Raw genomic sequence first — 16,019 nt, 5'->3', positions numbered from 1 at the left:
AGATGGCGTGGTAACAGAGAAATTGCAGAACATAAAGATTGTGTGATCCGTTGTCATGCCAGTGCAATGGGTTAACTTTTTGGGCTCAAAACGCCATTGAATGCTGTTTCGACTGAATATATGTGAGCTTTTTTGCCTCTGGTGAACAGAGGAACAATCGGAACACCATAAACAATTTATTCGAACATGAAGTGGTTGTGAAAAAATGAGGAATTTAGTTAAAACTTTTATCCCCTATGAAAGTTGAAAATCAGGTATTTTGGGGAAACGGACCTCAATGGTCATGACAGCAATACCAAAAATACACAGCTGAAACAATTGTCTTTCCAAAAATCACATTTATTACAATAATCATTTACTGCTTCCATGATTATCTGGGACAGCAGAGAAGAGAATAAACATGACCTAAAGACATTTCATTTGAAATACACCTCATTCCAAATGGTCTTCACAAAATATCCTTTACATTCAGTAACCCTAAACTCTGATCAAAATTCAACTTCTCCTGACCAGCTACTTGTTAAATTCACTTCTATGGCAGCATTTGCAGCAAATTAGGTACCGTTGGGAGGAAATACACGCTGAAGGGGTTTCAGATATTCTACCAAATAGAGTAAATAATGGCTTTCTTTAGAACACATTTTTTCGTTCATTTGTGATATACAAGTATGAAAACCTACTCAAAAAATTATTCTTGCTTCATACTCTGACAACAAAGCTGCATAAATAAGTTTATCAATTAACTGTTGCAATACATCTAAATTCTGTTTCATACTTGAAAAAGTACAATGGTATGCCTCTTTTTATATAATGGTGGCAGGGTAAGAAGTTTCCTCTTTATATTATTGAATTGTCAGACAAGGAGAAATAATATAACCCAGACCATCCAGATACTAGAACAATTTTTCCAAAAATCAGTTTTACATCTATTGTAATTGGATTCTCCTCACTAACAATATACACGCTGAAAAAAACCTAACCTTCTGCAAAGTATACATCATTTTTTTCACAATAGGTGATCTCTGAAAATATCAATACCCACTCAAGGAAGGTTAACCCTTTACACCCTAACATCAATATACAAATTCTCCATACTCTTCACAATACATTTCTTCAGGTGCTGAGAAGGAGAATTTGTCCAACAATCAAAGCCTCTTAGGTTGGTAATCATTTCCTTAATTCTCACAATCTTCAGTAATACTGATTCAAAAGATAATTGTGAGGAGAAATAAGATGCTGATACCTATAAGGTTTAAATAGTAAAAAAAATTGGATAAGGAGAAGGAATTAAGGGAAAAAAAAAGACCATATTTGTCTTGAGTGTAAAAGCCAACTACAGTTTCTGGAGTTTGAATGGTTAAAACCAAAATCTTTCCACAGCACAGTTAGTCTCCTTGCATCCCATGTTTTGCTTTTTTATGAAATATGTTCAAAAACAGCTGCAAGAATTAAGTCTGTGCAGGGATATGGATATTGATATTTCCTTGAGCCACAAATAAACCACAATGTCCTGTGGTTGCACATATTTTATTGACTATCAATATTATTATTATCATTTTTTGTGATAACTTATTATCATTGCTTAGATATTTTTTTTCTGAGATAGTACTTGGGAATTTAACAGCCAGCATTAAGGCATTGCCTTATGTTTTTAAGATGCCATGCTCCATGTAACGGCAGGGGAGATCATCAAGAGACACTAAGATTGAATTCTTTTAAAGAAGAGCAGAACATCACATTGCTATCATTAACTTCTTCTTCCTACAGTGGCTCCACATAAGTCCCAGGAAAATGTCCAATTTTACCCTGAAATCTTCCCTGACACCAGCCCTGGTCATCCTGCGAGGAAAGTTGTGTAAGGATGTCCCCTTCTTTAAAATTGAGTTCGTCATCCTCCACACCTTGGAAGTCATACAAGGCCCTGACTGGGACACCTGTATCTTCAATGGGAGGTGGCTCAATGTCCCATTCATCTGGAGCTGATGGTTCACTGAAGTCTTCATTTGTATTTGATGTATAATTGTTAAATGGGTTGTTTCTATTGACCAAGAAAATGAGACAAAGGTGAATAACACTGTGATGGATAAGCTCTGAATTGTCTCATTACCATTGCACCTTTATTCCTTAGGCAAGTAGCCTGAACACAGCAGTCAAAAGTCAGGCATGTACAAGAGTATCAATTCTGGCTAGCAAAACACCTATCTTCTGTGCAAAATTTCAATTAGGAAAAACATAAGAAACAGCTGCTGTCTTGCAAAATAAGCAAAAGAAAATTAAAACTTCAATAATTATCAGCGGTAGGGAAAGGGAAAACTTGAGACTTTTTGAACACAAAGCTTTTTCAAGTACAGGTATCATGTTGATTTAATATTCTTTTTCAAGCTATACCTAAAAAGGTTATATGTTTTTTGACACAACATGAGTCAATAGCTTGTGTGGTTTTTTGTAACTTGTGTGACACAACTTGGTTGTGACATGCTAACAGCACATTACCAAATCATTACGATGTTTGTACATGTGCAGTCTTTTGATGCCTGTCTTGGCAGCCTGTAAGCTCAGTGTTCAAGTAGACTTGGAAAAGCTCAAGGCCACTAGTTATTCTTAGTTCTAAAACTTACATCTCATTGTGATGAGGGTAATCAGTTTGTTCTTCAATATGGTTTTGAGTGGTTGTATAAGTGGATGCCGCTGGTGCTTGTTCATGTCCTCGTGACACTGATGGTCGTTTTGCTGGAGGTGGCTCATTATACTCCTGGAAAAAAAAAAAGATTAAACTTTCAAAGTACTCAAGCATCTAACTATGAAGCTTTGAAGTCACTCCGAGGATCTCATAGTACATACGTTGTTATGGTTTCTTGTGGTTTTTAGTCAGAAGTAGCTGATGATAGTGTAAGGTGTATTGTTCAAGAACATAATGCTAGAGGTGGTTCTGAATTTCTTTGTGAAATTTGATTAATTTGCTCCCACTTTTTTCCCAAAAATTGTTTTGAAAAAATTAGAGTCCTTGCTTTCAGCCACCTTCAAAGTGACATGACAGGAGTAACATCATTTGTGCCTGCCAATTTTCAATCTTCTCTATATTAAATTATGATATTTTTTCTGCCTCCTTTAAAGACTTTTTCCTCTTTTGTGTTTACTATGTTACCAAACTATTCAGTGGTCTTGTTTCATCTTGAAGGTAGTTAAGCATTTTAGGAAAACTGACAAAAAACAAGGGATCAGAGGAGGAGTAAATTTAGCCTAAAATGGCACGACTTATCTTCCTGGCCCGGGTTGTTCAAAGCTGGGTTAAGGTAACTCAGGGTTAGTGTGAGATTTGATTTCAGGTCTGAAAGCTTTAAGAGAAAATTCAGTTCAAATCTTTTTGCTTCCAATTTGATCATTGGATGCTCTAAAAAGAATAGTGAAAATTTTCCCTTAAAGACTCTTGGACAAAGAAATAAAGAAACCTGAATTAAAAATCAACTCTGGGTTAGGGCTAATCGACCTTTGAAAAACTGGGCCCTGTAGTAGTAGTTTAATGAAAAGCAAACAGTTTTCACTTGATGTCGATGCTCACTTCCAATCAAGTTCATGAATCAACAGTACTTCTTCAATGCTTCTCCTAACTAAACAATCACTCTTTGCAGTAAATTGTTTCTCTTGCTTAAAACCATTCACTGCAAATACTTAACTTTTTAACCCTGTGTCAGACAAAGGTTTCTAGTAAAATCTTGGCACCTCTTTTCTAAACTGACTCTGACTGCCTTATACTATCCGTAGTAAAAAACTCTAGCTAACATATAACTACTGATAATCCTGTGATCTTCAATCTATAGTACCTGATTTCTGCATGACACATCCAATATTTCCCAGTACAACACTCCTGTCCTGCTATTACCATATGCACTTTCTACATAGTCTACTTTCTCTGAAATATTTCCATCTTGTGGATGTTCACCTACTCTTTCAACATTGCTTGAATCTTTAACACAGCAGTTATATATTGACTCAACTGTGCTGTACAAAACACCTTCATCGAAGCATTCACCTGTGCCTAAAGTTATGAGATGTTCAATATTGGTAGTGTAAGTGTTCCCAGTAAAATTATCCTCTGTGTCCAGGTGAATACTGTGAACTTTATCAAGTGACTCACAAGTACTTCCCTTATCTATGTATAAGTTTTGGAGTCGTTTTCCCTTTTTTAATGCTCCACTTTGACATTGTCTATGCAACATTCTTTGCAGTAAGTTACTAGTGGGATGTTTCCTTTCCTAAACATAGGCAAAAAAAGCAGTTTGAAGACTGCATCCACTGGAAAAGTTCTGCACTCTTAGTTCAGAGACATGAACTACCTTCTTACTAAAGTTGCACATTAACCACATCTTAATGAAAAAGTACCTACTCTTGAAAATATCTTTTTCCGCTAGAATTCATATATTGTTAAAAAATAACACAAAATGTATTTCTACGGTATACTAAGCACATGAAAGAAAAACATAACTGAATCCCACAACATATATGATTTCTAGCTTGAGCTGAATAAAATTAAAGTCACTTCAGCTTTGCAATGAAAAAAGAATACATTTCCTGAAAGGAACCCTCTTAAAGCTAAAAACAGCTGTGGTTAAACTGTGGCTTGCCTCTGATGCTATGATGGAAATGCTGCCTGATACAACAATGACACAAAATTGACATCCACTGAAACAAAGGTTGGCAAAATCACAAATGGAGGAGAGATAAGGAACAATTGCATGCCAAGATAATTTGTTCCTAATACTTAAGTCTGAGGTAATCTTTATTCTTTTTTGTTGCGTTTAAAGGGAAAATAAGGTCTAGAAAACGTTAACCTAAATGAAAAGTTCCTGACTTGCATTGTCCTAACTGGCTATTCACTTGTTCTAAAAACTTTTTTGTTGCAAACAATTGTGTTCCAAAAATTGACATTTTCAAATTAAAAATGACCTCCTTTGTTATGATATAACTGTGACAAAGCAATAGTCAAGCATACCGCCTTAAATTCCAGCTGAGATGGATGTAAATAAGGAAAATAGAAAAAAGGAGAGCACTGCTGATTGAATTCTCAATTTGGATTTTAATCCAGAGGGTGTAATACATCCATTTATGTTTCAAATGCAACATGAAAGAAGAAACCTGTGCTGACAAAGAAATTCAGGAAAACGAGTTTCAAGGAAAATGTCAAAGTGCTCAAATGCTCATGTCTTGAAAATCACAAGTGTTGCTCTTGTAGCAAATGTCAAGATAAGCCTGTGGAAAACGTATGCTACCAAGAATCAAATGTACTAGCTTGAGCCAACGACTCAATTTGAAAGGAAGGGTTTTTTTTCTCAATACATACTAGCTCTAGAGTGAGAGTTCTTTCACTAAAGAAGACTGTGGTGCCTGCAATGGATTCATTTCACATTGCTAACTGAATGAAATGAATCATTTTTCAGTTTCAGGAACCCAGCTCTGGTGTATTAATGAGTAAGAGTCATTTGGACCCACGAACAGCCCCAGTTGGCATGCAGTTAAGTTGAAAATAATAGACTTGAAGAGCTTTGCTTATGTAGACCTTACTTTCCCTTTCAAGAAATCAAAGTGGTTTTGTAGCAACCAAGGTCAAAATTATGTAAGAGTGCCATTGACCAGCACTTTTCAACCAAACCAGGGATGCTAATTGGAGTGAAGGTGTTTGTGCAATAAGGATGCTTATTAGAATGGGGGGAGCTTACATGAGAAAAGGTACTAATTGGAATGAGGACCCTAAATCCAATCATTACTGTACATACAGTGAGATGATATGACATGGAAAGTTTCCCTAGAGATATAATTTGCAATAACTAATCTCAATCTTGCTACCTAAACAGCCATCACATACCACTTCAAGGCATATTTCCATTTGATATTGACTGAACTTATTCATGAATGTATAAAATCTAGACTGACTTTGGGTATCTTATAATGAAGATATACAGAATGTTAATGTACCTCAAACATTGGCCAATTCTGTGGCATGCCCATACCATGGTTGTGTGACCACCAGTCTAAGTCTGCCTGGGCATCTGCCTTCTGAAATGTGAGGCCCATGTTGACAAAGACACCAGAAAACCTGCAAAAAGAAGAGTTTCTTAACATTTGTTTCTACTCAGAAAAGTCATGTAAACAAACTAAAAAAAAAAAAAATTGAAAAAAAGTATCAAAACTTAGGGTAAGTTCTAACACACTTCACATCTCCACATAAAATTATGAGTCAAGAGAAAAAAAATTTCAGAAACAAGGTGTCATAAAAGTGTTAATTTTCTCATACAAAATGCATCAATAGAAGATAATTTAATAAAAGCCAAGTGTCAGATAATGATAAATTTTCCACAAAATAATATAAGTCAGTCAAGATTGGATATTGCACACATGCTAGCAGCTGCCAATAGTTGTCTGGTTATGCCGGTAAGGTTAATTGTGACAAGTAAAGCACTAGTTGGCAAAGAAGCTAAAGATATTCTTTAAGACTTCACAACTATTCAAAATCTCACATAACAGTTAAGAGTGGATCTGTTAGCATAATACTTAGAGAAGAAAAAGCAAGAATTCTTAAAAATCATTTTTAAATTAGAGGACTCTGAGGGAGCTTGTTGATAACATATTGAGTTGATTTTGTTATGTTGAAAAGTTTTAAATAGGAGACAGTGACCTTGAAATAACAGTGCTTTTCCCAGAAGTATATTAAACCAAATAGAGATGAATACTGCCTATGATGGTTGATTTGAGCTTAATATTTCATGACAATTACACCAAATATAGCCCCTGACAAAAAATTTTAGAATCTTCCTTCGAGTCTATGAACTAAGGAATTTGGTGATATGATAGGTCATTTAAAAAACATGATAGGTCAATGTTTTGTTATACCTGGAATTCAATGAAAGATTCAGGTATGATTGTTACTAGCCTAAGGATCTCAGTCATTGTAAACAACTCAATGACCTCATTTTGAAAGGCAACATTGCTTTACAGAGTTGAAAAATTTGAGACTATAGTAGACTACATAACTCTCTTAGTGTGCAACGAAAAAAGAATATTAGCACATCTGTCATGTCTTGGTAGATCTTTTACAAAGCATGTTATGATTTGGACAACATTTTGCAAGAGAATCTTGAACTTGACCTTTTTGTCTTGAGAAAAAAACTGCCATGTTTGATGGACCTTCAAATGTTGATGCAAGACCTTCTTTAAGACTCCATGCTGTTTATTAAAAAAAAATACTCTTTTGCATATTTCTGGAGCTGAGGTGACAGTATCGCACATTTTCAATACATAGGAAATTAAGAAAAATTTTTCTGTCTCATCAGAGCACTTTACATTTAATCTTGGAGAATTTCTTCAAAGCTGGCTCAGCAGCGCATTGGCTGATAAGTTGAACAGTCCTACCAGAAGATTAGTGATCTTTATACTCAAGGATTATTCAAAGTATTGCTATTTATGGATGGCTGCATTCCTGGGTGCTTTTTTTGGCTATTTCTCTCATGGCGTGGTACATCCAAGAACATATTTTCAGGTCTGCTGCCCATAATAAATACAAGCGATCAAATAACTGATTACCGTACTTATCTCATCTACTTCGATTTAGATGAGCATAGATGAAGATTAATCAGTTTTAAAGGGGTGACGGGAAATTATCTAATGAAGGATAGGGAAGTACACTTTCATAGACTTACATGCAAATAAAAGAAAGTAAATATTCTTGGCGTGTTATACATCGAAGACTGCTGAAGCCAAATAAACAAAATTGAAAGCCGCAAAACAAGAGAAGATCGCACTGTAGGAAACTGGATTAACTATGCAAATCATATCCGAGTGGATTCAAAGTGTTTACGCTTAATTTGTTGTAATATTTGCATAATAATAAAATAATTACGGAGAACACGAGTACTCAAGAAAAGTTACAAAGAGGATGACAAAGTGAACATTCATAGAGTGCAATGTTCAATTTATAATTAGAACGAAACTGGAGCATACTTTTCCTTACTCCTTACGTTCCTATAACAAAGGACCAACCCCAACAAAATAAATTGCATCGTGTCAAATACTTACTCAGGGCTATCCGATATATCCAAACATTTGTGATACTTCATTAGTGTGTCTCTGAAAAACGCAAGACGGCTGTCCTCGTTCTCTTGACATCTTTCAAATTCTTGAATCATGTCTCGTTCATATTGTGAGTTGTACGATGTAATTTCGTCGAGGCGAAGTTCGTACTTTTCTTTACATTTATCCACTTCTCGTTTCGCTTTCTCTGTTGCATCCTGCAACTTTTTCAGTTTCTCAGCTGTTTTCAATTCGGTGTCGTTAGTTGCTTGATTCTCCAAATTTTGAGCTTGCTCGCTGTTTCGCGAGGCAGTGTGATACGCCTTTTTCGACCGTTCAACTTTAGCCAATCGCTTTGCCCAAGGCTTTTGAGCCTTCGTAAACCCTTCATCGGCCTCTTTGGTCTCCTTCCATTGAAATATTCCTTTGTGGTAATTTTCTGTTTTCCACCTTTTAATTGATTCGTGCACGTCGTTCATCAGTTTATCACGGCATAACAAGTGAATCTCTGCTCTAGACTCGGCTTCAGTGACAGTGCCTCGCATGGCAACTTCCATTGTGCCATATTCCGGTCCATTTTTAATACATTCTTCCCATTTCTTGGCCCATGCTTTCAATTTCAATGCGTACTTTGCTTCTATTTCAGCTCTTTCTGTGACAAGCTTCATAAACTCGTCACATAACTTTGCACCATCGTCTATTCGTTTGACCGTGCGCTTGAAGTTTCCAACATCCCAAAAACTGTCACTAGCAGCACTATACTGCAGGTTCTCGTCAGAACCCCTAGGTGTGCCTCGCATGGACATAACTGCCTTCCAACACAATAACTTCCACTATTTTTGCTCTCAAACTTCTCTCACATTGTTCCGAAATTTGTGTAACTGGAGTATTTTGAAGGTGTGGGGTCTTCCAGTTCTTACCGCATGCGCAGAAAACTGTTTGTAACGCTGGCAAGGAAACGCGGGCATTTTGGTAGTCAAGGAACCTAAATCAAGAATCTCTTTACAACTTAAGTTTTGCAGAGTGAACTTAACTAAGTGATTAAAATTCAAAATGATAGCGGGCGTTCTCTCGTCAAATTCATCTGATGGAAAGGTGAAAAATCTTAAGAGGGTTCAACACAGAACCATTAGCCACTACATAGGCGGTGGAGGGACAGCCATGCCCTTCAGAAGAATTTCAAGTCTTTCCGTCCCCGAAATGTCTTTAGTATTATGGGTCTCAATTCTTGGGTAAATTAAAGGACTTGATTATTGACATATAATTCGAAAGGGATTTGAATATTTTAGCTCGAATGTTCTTGTTTGTTTGTTTCTTTGCTTCTCTTAATAGTTTTTTGCTGATCCTGCCACTTAATCCAATATATGATTCCGGAAATTTCTATGGAAGCATCTTGAAGGATTAGATGCATGGAGCACAGCACCTTTTGGTTGTTGATCAACTACAGTCTAAAATTTGAAGGCGGTACCGTAATTGGCAACATGTTTCGTTGAGAATTGTGCCTTTTAAGTTGTATCAAGCTTATCTTGACCGGGTCAATTATTAAGTATGCAGAGACTCACACAAGCCGCCTCTGACACCTGATATATGTTCTGTTATGTACACATTCTTGTGGAAAATCAACCCTAATAAGCTACCTTTGCGTGAAGTTTTTCGGTTGAGGTGGTTTCGACTAGCCGTGAATCAGTGGGTTTGAAAATTTAGAAAAATTTCAACGAAGACAACTTGCCCAATTGATAAAGAACGCGCCGAAAGGTCACGCAAAATCGCATTATCGTGCTCAAAAGTCATTCCGAAGTATTTGTATCCGGCCAGGGACGAATAGTGATAACAAATACTTCGTTACTGTCGGGTGTCAAAACAGTCAGCCAAGTGGAAACAATCACGCTTATTAACGTCACATAACTTCGGCTTGTTTGATTTTCTGAACTGGATCGGGTAAAAAATGACCACTCACAAGCTAATTAAAGAGGAGCAGAATAATCGAGCTGTTGAAACACCGAGAAAACAGCAGTTTATCCTAAATATTTTTCATATCCAGCTTTCCTGTGCATTTCCTAGACATGTGACAATAGCCACTGCCATTCAACAAACGCGTCACACCCCAGCGTGGAAACGAGGCTAGTCTCTTCCCAAGGTTTCAAAAATTTGATTGACTGATTCCCAATATGGCCACCTAGACGCCAAAATCGTCTATTTTTAAGTCCTTGGTACGTCGAATTCGCACCCAGTAAGCAAACAGCAATTCTTCAAAAGTTTGTCTTTTAGTTTGTGCGAATTGGAAACGTAAAAGATTTGTCTAAAGTCCTTTAGTTTATCGCGTGACGTAGTCCTGCTTTCTGGCGTGTTTATACTTTGGATGGTTTGATATGCGATATCTTGTGCAAAAATGAATAGCGAAGCTAATGACAGTACGGATGCAGGAGTGAGTAACGAAGACACAGACACAGTGGAATCCATCACAGAAACATCGGGCGAGAGTCGGACAGAAAGAATTCGAAGACTGAATAGAGAAAGACAGCGACGAAGGCGCGAAAAACTAAGGATGTCACGCCAGAGTGAAGCGCCATCGACAACCAGTAACGACGTGGACCCAAGCCATGATCTTGAGGTTCTGTCTGAGGGCTGTGCGATTGTAGAAGTAATGCTACCTCTGAAAGTCGAGACAGAAGTACCAGAAGAAATAGATGAAGAAAGTTCGAAAGCTACGAGACCGAAGCGATCTACGAGAACGAGGCAAAAATCGCGAAAGGAAGGCGCAACTGAGCAAATTTCATCCGATACCGTCTCATCAGCAAACAACGCCATTTCACCACCATGTCACGACAATAACTCAAGATTTGACGGCGCTTCAGACGAGAGCAGCGTTCTTGTTGTCGCCAGTGAGGTGGAAGTAATCGATGAAAAACCTCAAGAAAACGGAACCGAAGAAACTACGGAAATTTCAGAAACAAAAGCAGACGGGAAGAAGCGGCGAACGCGAGAACCGAAGAGACACACTGAAAAATCACCCGAAGACGTCGCGACAAAGCGGGTATTTAGAGAGCGTGAAAAGAAGAAAATGCAGGGGAATAACGATGAGGTCACGGCAAGAAGAGAAAAACAACGCGAGTTAAAAAGGAAGCAGAAAGAAAGGATGAGTAGCGACCAAATTGAAGCGCTGAGGGCGAGATATCGGGAATGGAGGCGAAAACGAAAGGAAACCATGACAAGCGAGCAATTGGAGATAATTCGCAAAGGAAACCGTGAACGACAGCGAAGACGGCGTGAGCGGTTAGGAATCAGAAAGCGGTCAACAACCCCTCAGGCCAAGGGAGTCAGCGAAGCAGTCATACAAGGCATCAAAAACAAGCAAGCACAAGTTCTAAAACCAATGGAATCGAGTCTTAGTCCCGAGGCAAGTCTTGTAGCAGCAGTAAACAAGGTCGCTTCGCTGAACAGCGTCGAGGCAGCCGCAGCGACCGCCGCTCTTATGCCAAATCCTTCTCGCGTCGAAGGACCGGTCGCTGTCACACTAGAAGTAAATCCAGCTGCTACTGGAATGGCACCTAGTGTCATTCAGAACACCCAGCCCATTTCACAACCGCCTTCATCAACATCTCAGCTCGTAAGTCTTCCTGTCACATCTACAAATGTAACACAAGGTACTTTGCCTCCGGGAATGCCCGTTCTTGGTCCTCAGGGAACTATTCTTCAAGGGCTACCACCGGGATCTGGTGCTCTTTACAGCATGACAATGCCAGGGATTCAAGGAACTTTGTTACCTGGGATTCCTGTTACTGCAGGACAACCTTTACCAGGTGTACAGGGAAGCACTGTCACTGGAATGCCTTTCTCTGGAATGCAAGGACTTGTGCCAGGCATGTCTCAAAGTGCATTTTTGTCAGCTTCACAAGGTGGAGTCCTTCCTGGGATGCAAACATTTAGTAGTATGGCACCAACTATGACCAAGGATGGCCAAATCTTGCACAGCATCTCTACCCTTCTTCCTATTGCTCCGATGCAAGGTATCCAAGGAACTGGTCAAGGTGTTGCATTCCTTGCTCCTATGCCCATGACTGGACCTGCTGCTCAAGTTCAAGCCTTTCAAGATATTAGAGGTGCAGTGGCCACTCCGATAAGAACTGCTAGTCCTGGCATCAGCACCACAGTGGCATCAGTTCCAATAGCAGACAGTGTTACAGCAGAAACAGTGGCTGTTGTGCAACCAGGGGATGGAAGTGACCCTGCTGGAACAGACCCCAAAAATAAAAATGCAAGCTCTCCAAAACCAAAGGGAAGAAGAGGAAGGAAAAGAACCACTTCTGCTGCAGAAATGTTAGCAAACCTGAGCAACTTACCTCCAACTAGCACACCAATGTCATCCATGCTATCAGCATTGGCTTCTCAGTTAAGAGGTAATACACCCACTGGGGTAACAGACAAGGAAGGGGAGCCTCCAGCCAAGAGAGGTACTGTGGAAGCCAATCAGATTGCTGTCATGCCCAGAGCACCGACTCATCAAGACTCCAGTCCAGGGGCAGTGGCCATTGGGAGTGAAGCTGCTGGCCATGTGAGACCTAGTGTGGTGAACCATCCAGAAATGCAAGCGACATTTCCTTCTTCAAGCACAAATGCCAAGATTCCCCATATGAGTACCTTTCTCAATACCATGACTGGAAGTTCAATTCCAAACATGGGAGTGCCATTTGCAACTGCCACAAACCTAGCAAGGCCTATTAATAGCTTCCCTCCTAACATACAGGCAATACCTGGTCAGTTTTTCCCATCCAGGGTTTCTGTTGCTGTGGAGACAGAAGAAATAAGAAAAACAACAGTTGGTACTAACACTGAAAACAGCCAACATTTATCAGCTGGTGGCATCGACCAGTCTGCTGTTATGTCATCGGTAGGTACCATGACTGACTCATTGTACAAAGTGTCTGTGGGTACTGGGACTGCTGGAACAGGGCAGCCTAATGGACAATCAGTTGTTACTGCTATGGGTGAAAGCCATCCAAATATAGTGGAAAAGACTGCAACTGGACAAGAACTTAACCAAGAAAAACCATGTCAAGCTGTGGTGAATGTTACGGAAATTAACCCAGCAGAAATACTCCAGGAGGCGTTACATCAAGGTCAGATTACCCAAGAGGTCACGATTCAAGAAGAGGTGGTGGAGGAAGTTGTTGGAGTCTCTCCAGAAGTGGCTAAGATTACGCCTATAGGAGATGGTATTTAACATTTACATTGAGCTGTTATAGCTCCACAATAAACAGTGGTTTGTCTACACCTTAACATGGTCAAGTCTTTGCATGTACTTTAGTTACTAACATTATTATTGTAGACTGGGATTTCGTTTTCATCTGGGGTTAAACATAGTGGGAAATAGAAAAAAAGAGAGAGAGACTCAGAGTTGACCGAAAGTTCTCAAGAGCCTAGCTCTAACACTATTTCATGTGAAAAGAAAGAGTTGCTCACAGTAGCATGGATCAGAAACTTTGCAGATTGGAAGCCCTATTGAGCAGCTATTCTGAGTATCAGGCATTCTATGTTCTACATGTGCATTGACATGCATGAGATCTTATTTCAAACTTTTGGCTCTCAGTCAGGTAGAGTTCAAATCTTTTTTGCAGGCGAAAGACAAAGCATGGTGTTATTTTGACTGTTAAGTGTGAATTAACTTGTGGAACACATTAAGCCTGACTCAGAGAGCTAGAGCACTGGCTGTTTGGTGATCTAGTAGTTTAAAACATAAATGTTTGAGAAGATTATATTTCATTTCAAACTGATATTGTAATGGCAGTGAGCGAAGGCAGAAAGGCAGCTTAAAGCAGATTCTATATTACTATATATACTTGTTCAAGGACTCGTTATCATTAAAGCAATGCCTATTGCTTATGTAAAAATTAAGGCCTCAACTTAGGTGATAACTTGGAACAACAAGGCAATGTGAAAATTGATTTGATTTGGTTTAAAAAAAGTAGATAATTAGAATTCTTTAAATCAAAAATATGTTTGGGAAACAGATTTTGCATAGCAACAAAATAGCGTGTCGAGTTATGAAGTACAATTATATGTGTTTGGAAGACATCACAATTCAAGCCTGGTTTTGTGCAGTTTGATGACTATTTTATCCAAGACAGATGGATATTAACCTCTGTTGCAACTGTATCATTTTATTTCATGCAAGATATACCCAAGTGTATTTAGCATGCAAAATGCATTCTATTACATTTCATGTTATATATCCATGCAATTTTTTAAAGAAATCTCAATCTATGATAGTTTGGGTTGATTGAAGTAGTTTAACGGGTCACAGCAGTCTTTTTCGTAACAATCTAGGGCGATATTTGTATATTTTAGTCTGTGGTAATCATTAATGAATCTTTAATAACCTTGTAGGTTTAAGTGTGTTGATCAAACATTGATTGTCTTTATTATTTGTTACTATTGATTTTTCATGACGAGGTGTTTTAACACATTTGAATCATAGTGAAATCAAAGTCAAAGGGTTTATTGTGATGCAGGCAAAGCCGCTAAAAGTCCAGATTATCTCTAATTATATAGTAGAATAAGCCTTGACATCATGCAGGATTATGATATTTGCTATATTATGTAGCTAAAATTGTACACTGAGAACATCCTTAGCACTGAATTAATGTTGTGATGCTACTCTGGCAAAACTATCCAAAAAGTCATTAGTTTTATTCAGTGGAATATTTTAACCATTTGGCTGTTTCTTAAAAGTTTTAAAGTTTCTTTGATGAATCAAATGAGTGTTTTTAACCATGGCTTTCAGTTAGAGAGAGAACACTGACATTGCTGTAAATTACTGGATTAGATATAATTATAGGAGCAGTATTATTGTACATTTGTAGCTTGCCTGTATTTATGTGGCAGTCTTTTTTACAGTGTAAGTCATAAGATTGCAGGAGTGTTCTGTATCACTCTATTTGGCAGAGTGTAGTCGGAGGCAAGGAGAAATGGCTGTATTTGCATTTAACAAATAGACTCTATGTTGCTGTGCATCTGTTCAGTAATAGATCACAGATGACATCAAAATGTGGTAAGAACAAGAAAATAGCACACATAACATAGCTGAGAAAGATGTTGATGTTCTTACTGCTTTATGACAAACTTTGTGATCTATTACTTTGCAGACCCTTGTTAAGATGAGTCTATATGTTTTATATGATAAAAAAGCAAAGTGTTGTTTATGTTGAGGTCATCTATGCATCTGTCCTCCAATAGATCACAAGTAAGGACCATCAAAATGTGTGTAGGCCTTAGCCTATATAAACTTCACAGTGAAGAGAGAATGTCTATGCTTCTCTCCCATTGCATATTCTACAGTGTGATGAAGACTGGCACCAAAATGGACAGGCTGGCATCAGTAAGAGCTTAAGTAGTGTTCTTATTGCCTTCTTAATATTGATAAGAGAGAACTTTGAATAATTTTGCTTTCAAGGTTGATGGTCACATAATGACTGTATTGTTTGTATGGTACGTATGATTTATTTTAAACACTATAATTATGATTTAAGTAAACAAATATCAATAGCCATGTTGTTGTTTTCTCTGTAATAAGAGTATTTGTAAGTCGTGTCATACAGATTCATGTTTATCATGGGGAAAGTGCAGCCTGCTGTGTTATTTACATCGAATATTTTGATTTGGAAAGTAAAGGCTGAGGCTTGGTGTGTTGCACATAATTGCTGATTAGTTTCAATAAGTTAACCTGCAATACTGCCTGTGATACAAGCTTGTGATTGTTTCTTTGTTTGATTTAGAGTTAAGGTGCATGGTAGGGGGAGGGACTGGTAAAAGATGATGACTTCTATTGCCCCAGCTCTTCTCCTTTCCTTTCTTTTGACTGTTGCCTACCCCCTAGGTACAAGTGTCATTCCTTCTCCAGCCGTTTGGTGCTTCTAAAAATCAATTCCTTGTCAAGAAAATACTGAGCACTTGCACACCCA

The 16,019-nt window shown here is 38.2% G+C and overlaps 2 protein-coding genes across 2 annotated transcripts; one reads left to right on the top strand and one right to left on the bottom strand.

Annotated features, from left to right (window-relative positions):
* Nucleotides 1-318: 318 nt before the first annotated feature.
* Nucleotides 319-9,282, bottom strand: LOC113670349 (protein kinase C and casein kinase substrate in neurons protein 2). Its single transcript, XM_027186483.2, has 4 exons — nucleotides 8,068-9,282; nucleotides 5,971-6,091; nucleotides 2,619-2,752; nucleotides 319-2,038 (listed from the first exon to the last, which is right to left on the bottom strand). The coding sequence occupies exons 1-4, from the start codon at nucleotides 8,865-8,867 to the stop codon at nucleotides 1,762-1,764; spliced, it is 1,332 nt and encodes a 443-aa protein (XP_027042284.2). The 5' UTR covers nucleotides 8,868-9,282; the 3' UTR covers nucleotides 319-1,761.
* Nucleotides 9,283-10,186: 904 nt separating this feature from the next.
* On the top strand, nucleotides 10,187-15,752 carry LOC113670327 (uncharacterized). Its single transcript, XM_027186447.2, has one exon. It carries the CDS (start codon nucleotides 10,451-10,453, stop codon nucleotides 13,280-13,282), a length of 2,832 nt encoding a protein of 943 aa, XP_027042248.2. The 5' UTR covers nucleotides 10,187-10,450; the 3' UTR covers nucleotides 13,283-15,752.
* The last annotated feature ends 267 nt before the right edge of the window (nucleotides 15,753-16,019 follow it).

The sequence above is a fragment of the Pocillopora damicornis genome, chromosome 10, assembly GCF_964200805.1.
Source record: "Pocillopora damicornis chromosome 10, jaPocDami1.2, whole genome shotgun sequence".
NCBI classification, from domain to species: Eukaryota; Metazoa; Cnidaria; class Anthozoa; order Scleractinia; family Pocilloporidae; genus Pocillopora; species Pocillopora damicornis.
The sequence above is the reverse complement of the archived record's forward strand: the minus strand, read 5'-3'. Positions and strand labels throughout refer to the sequence as shown.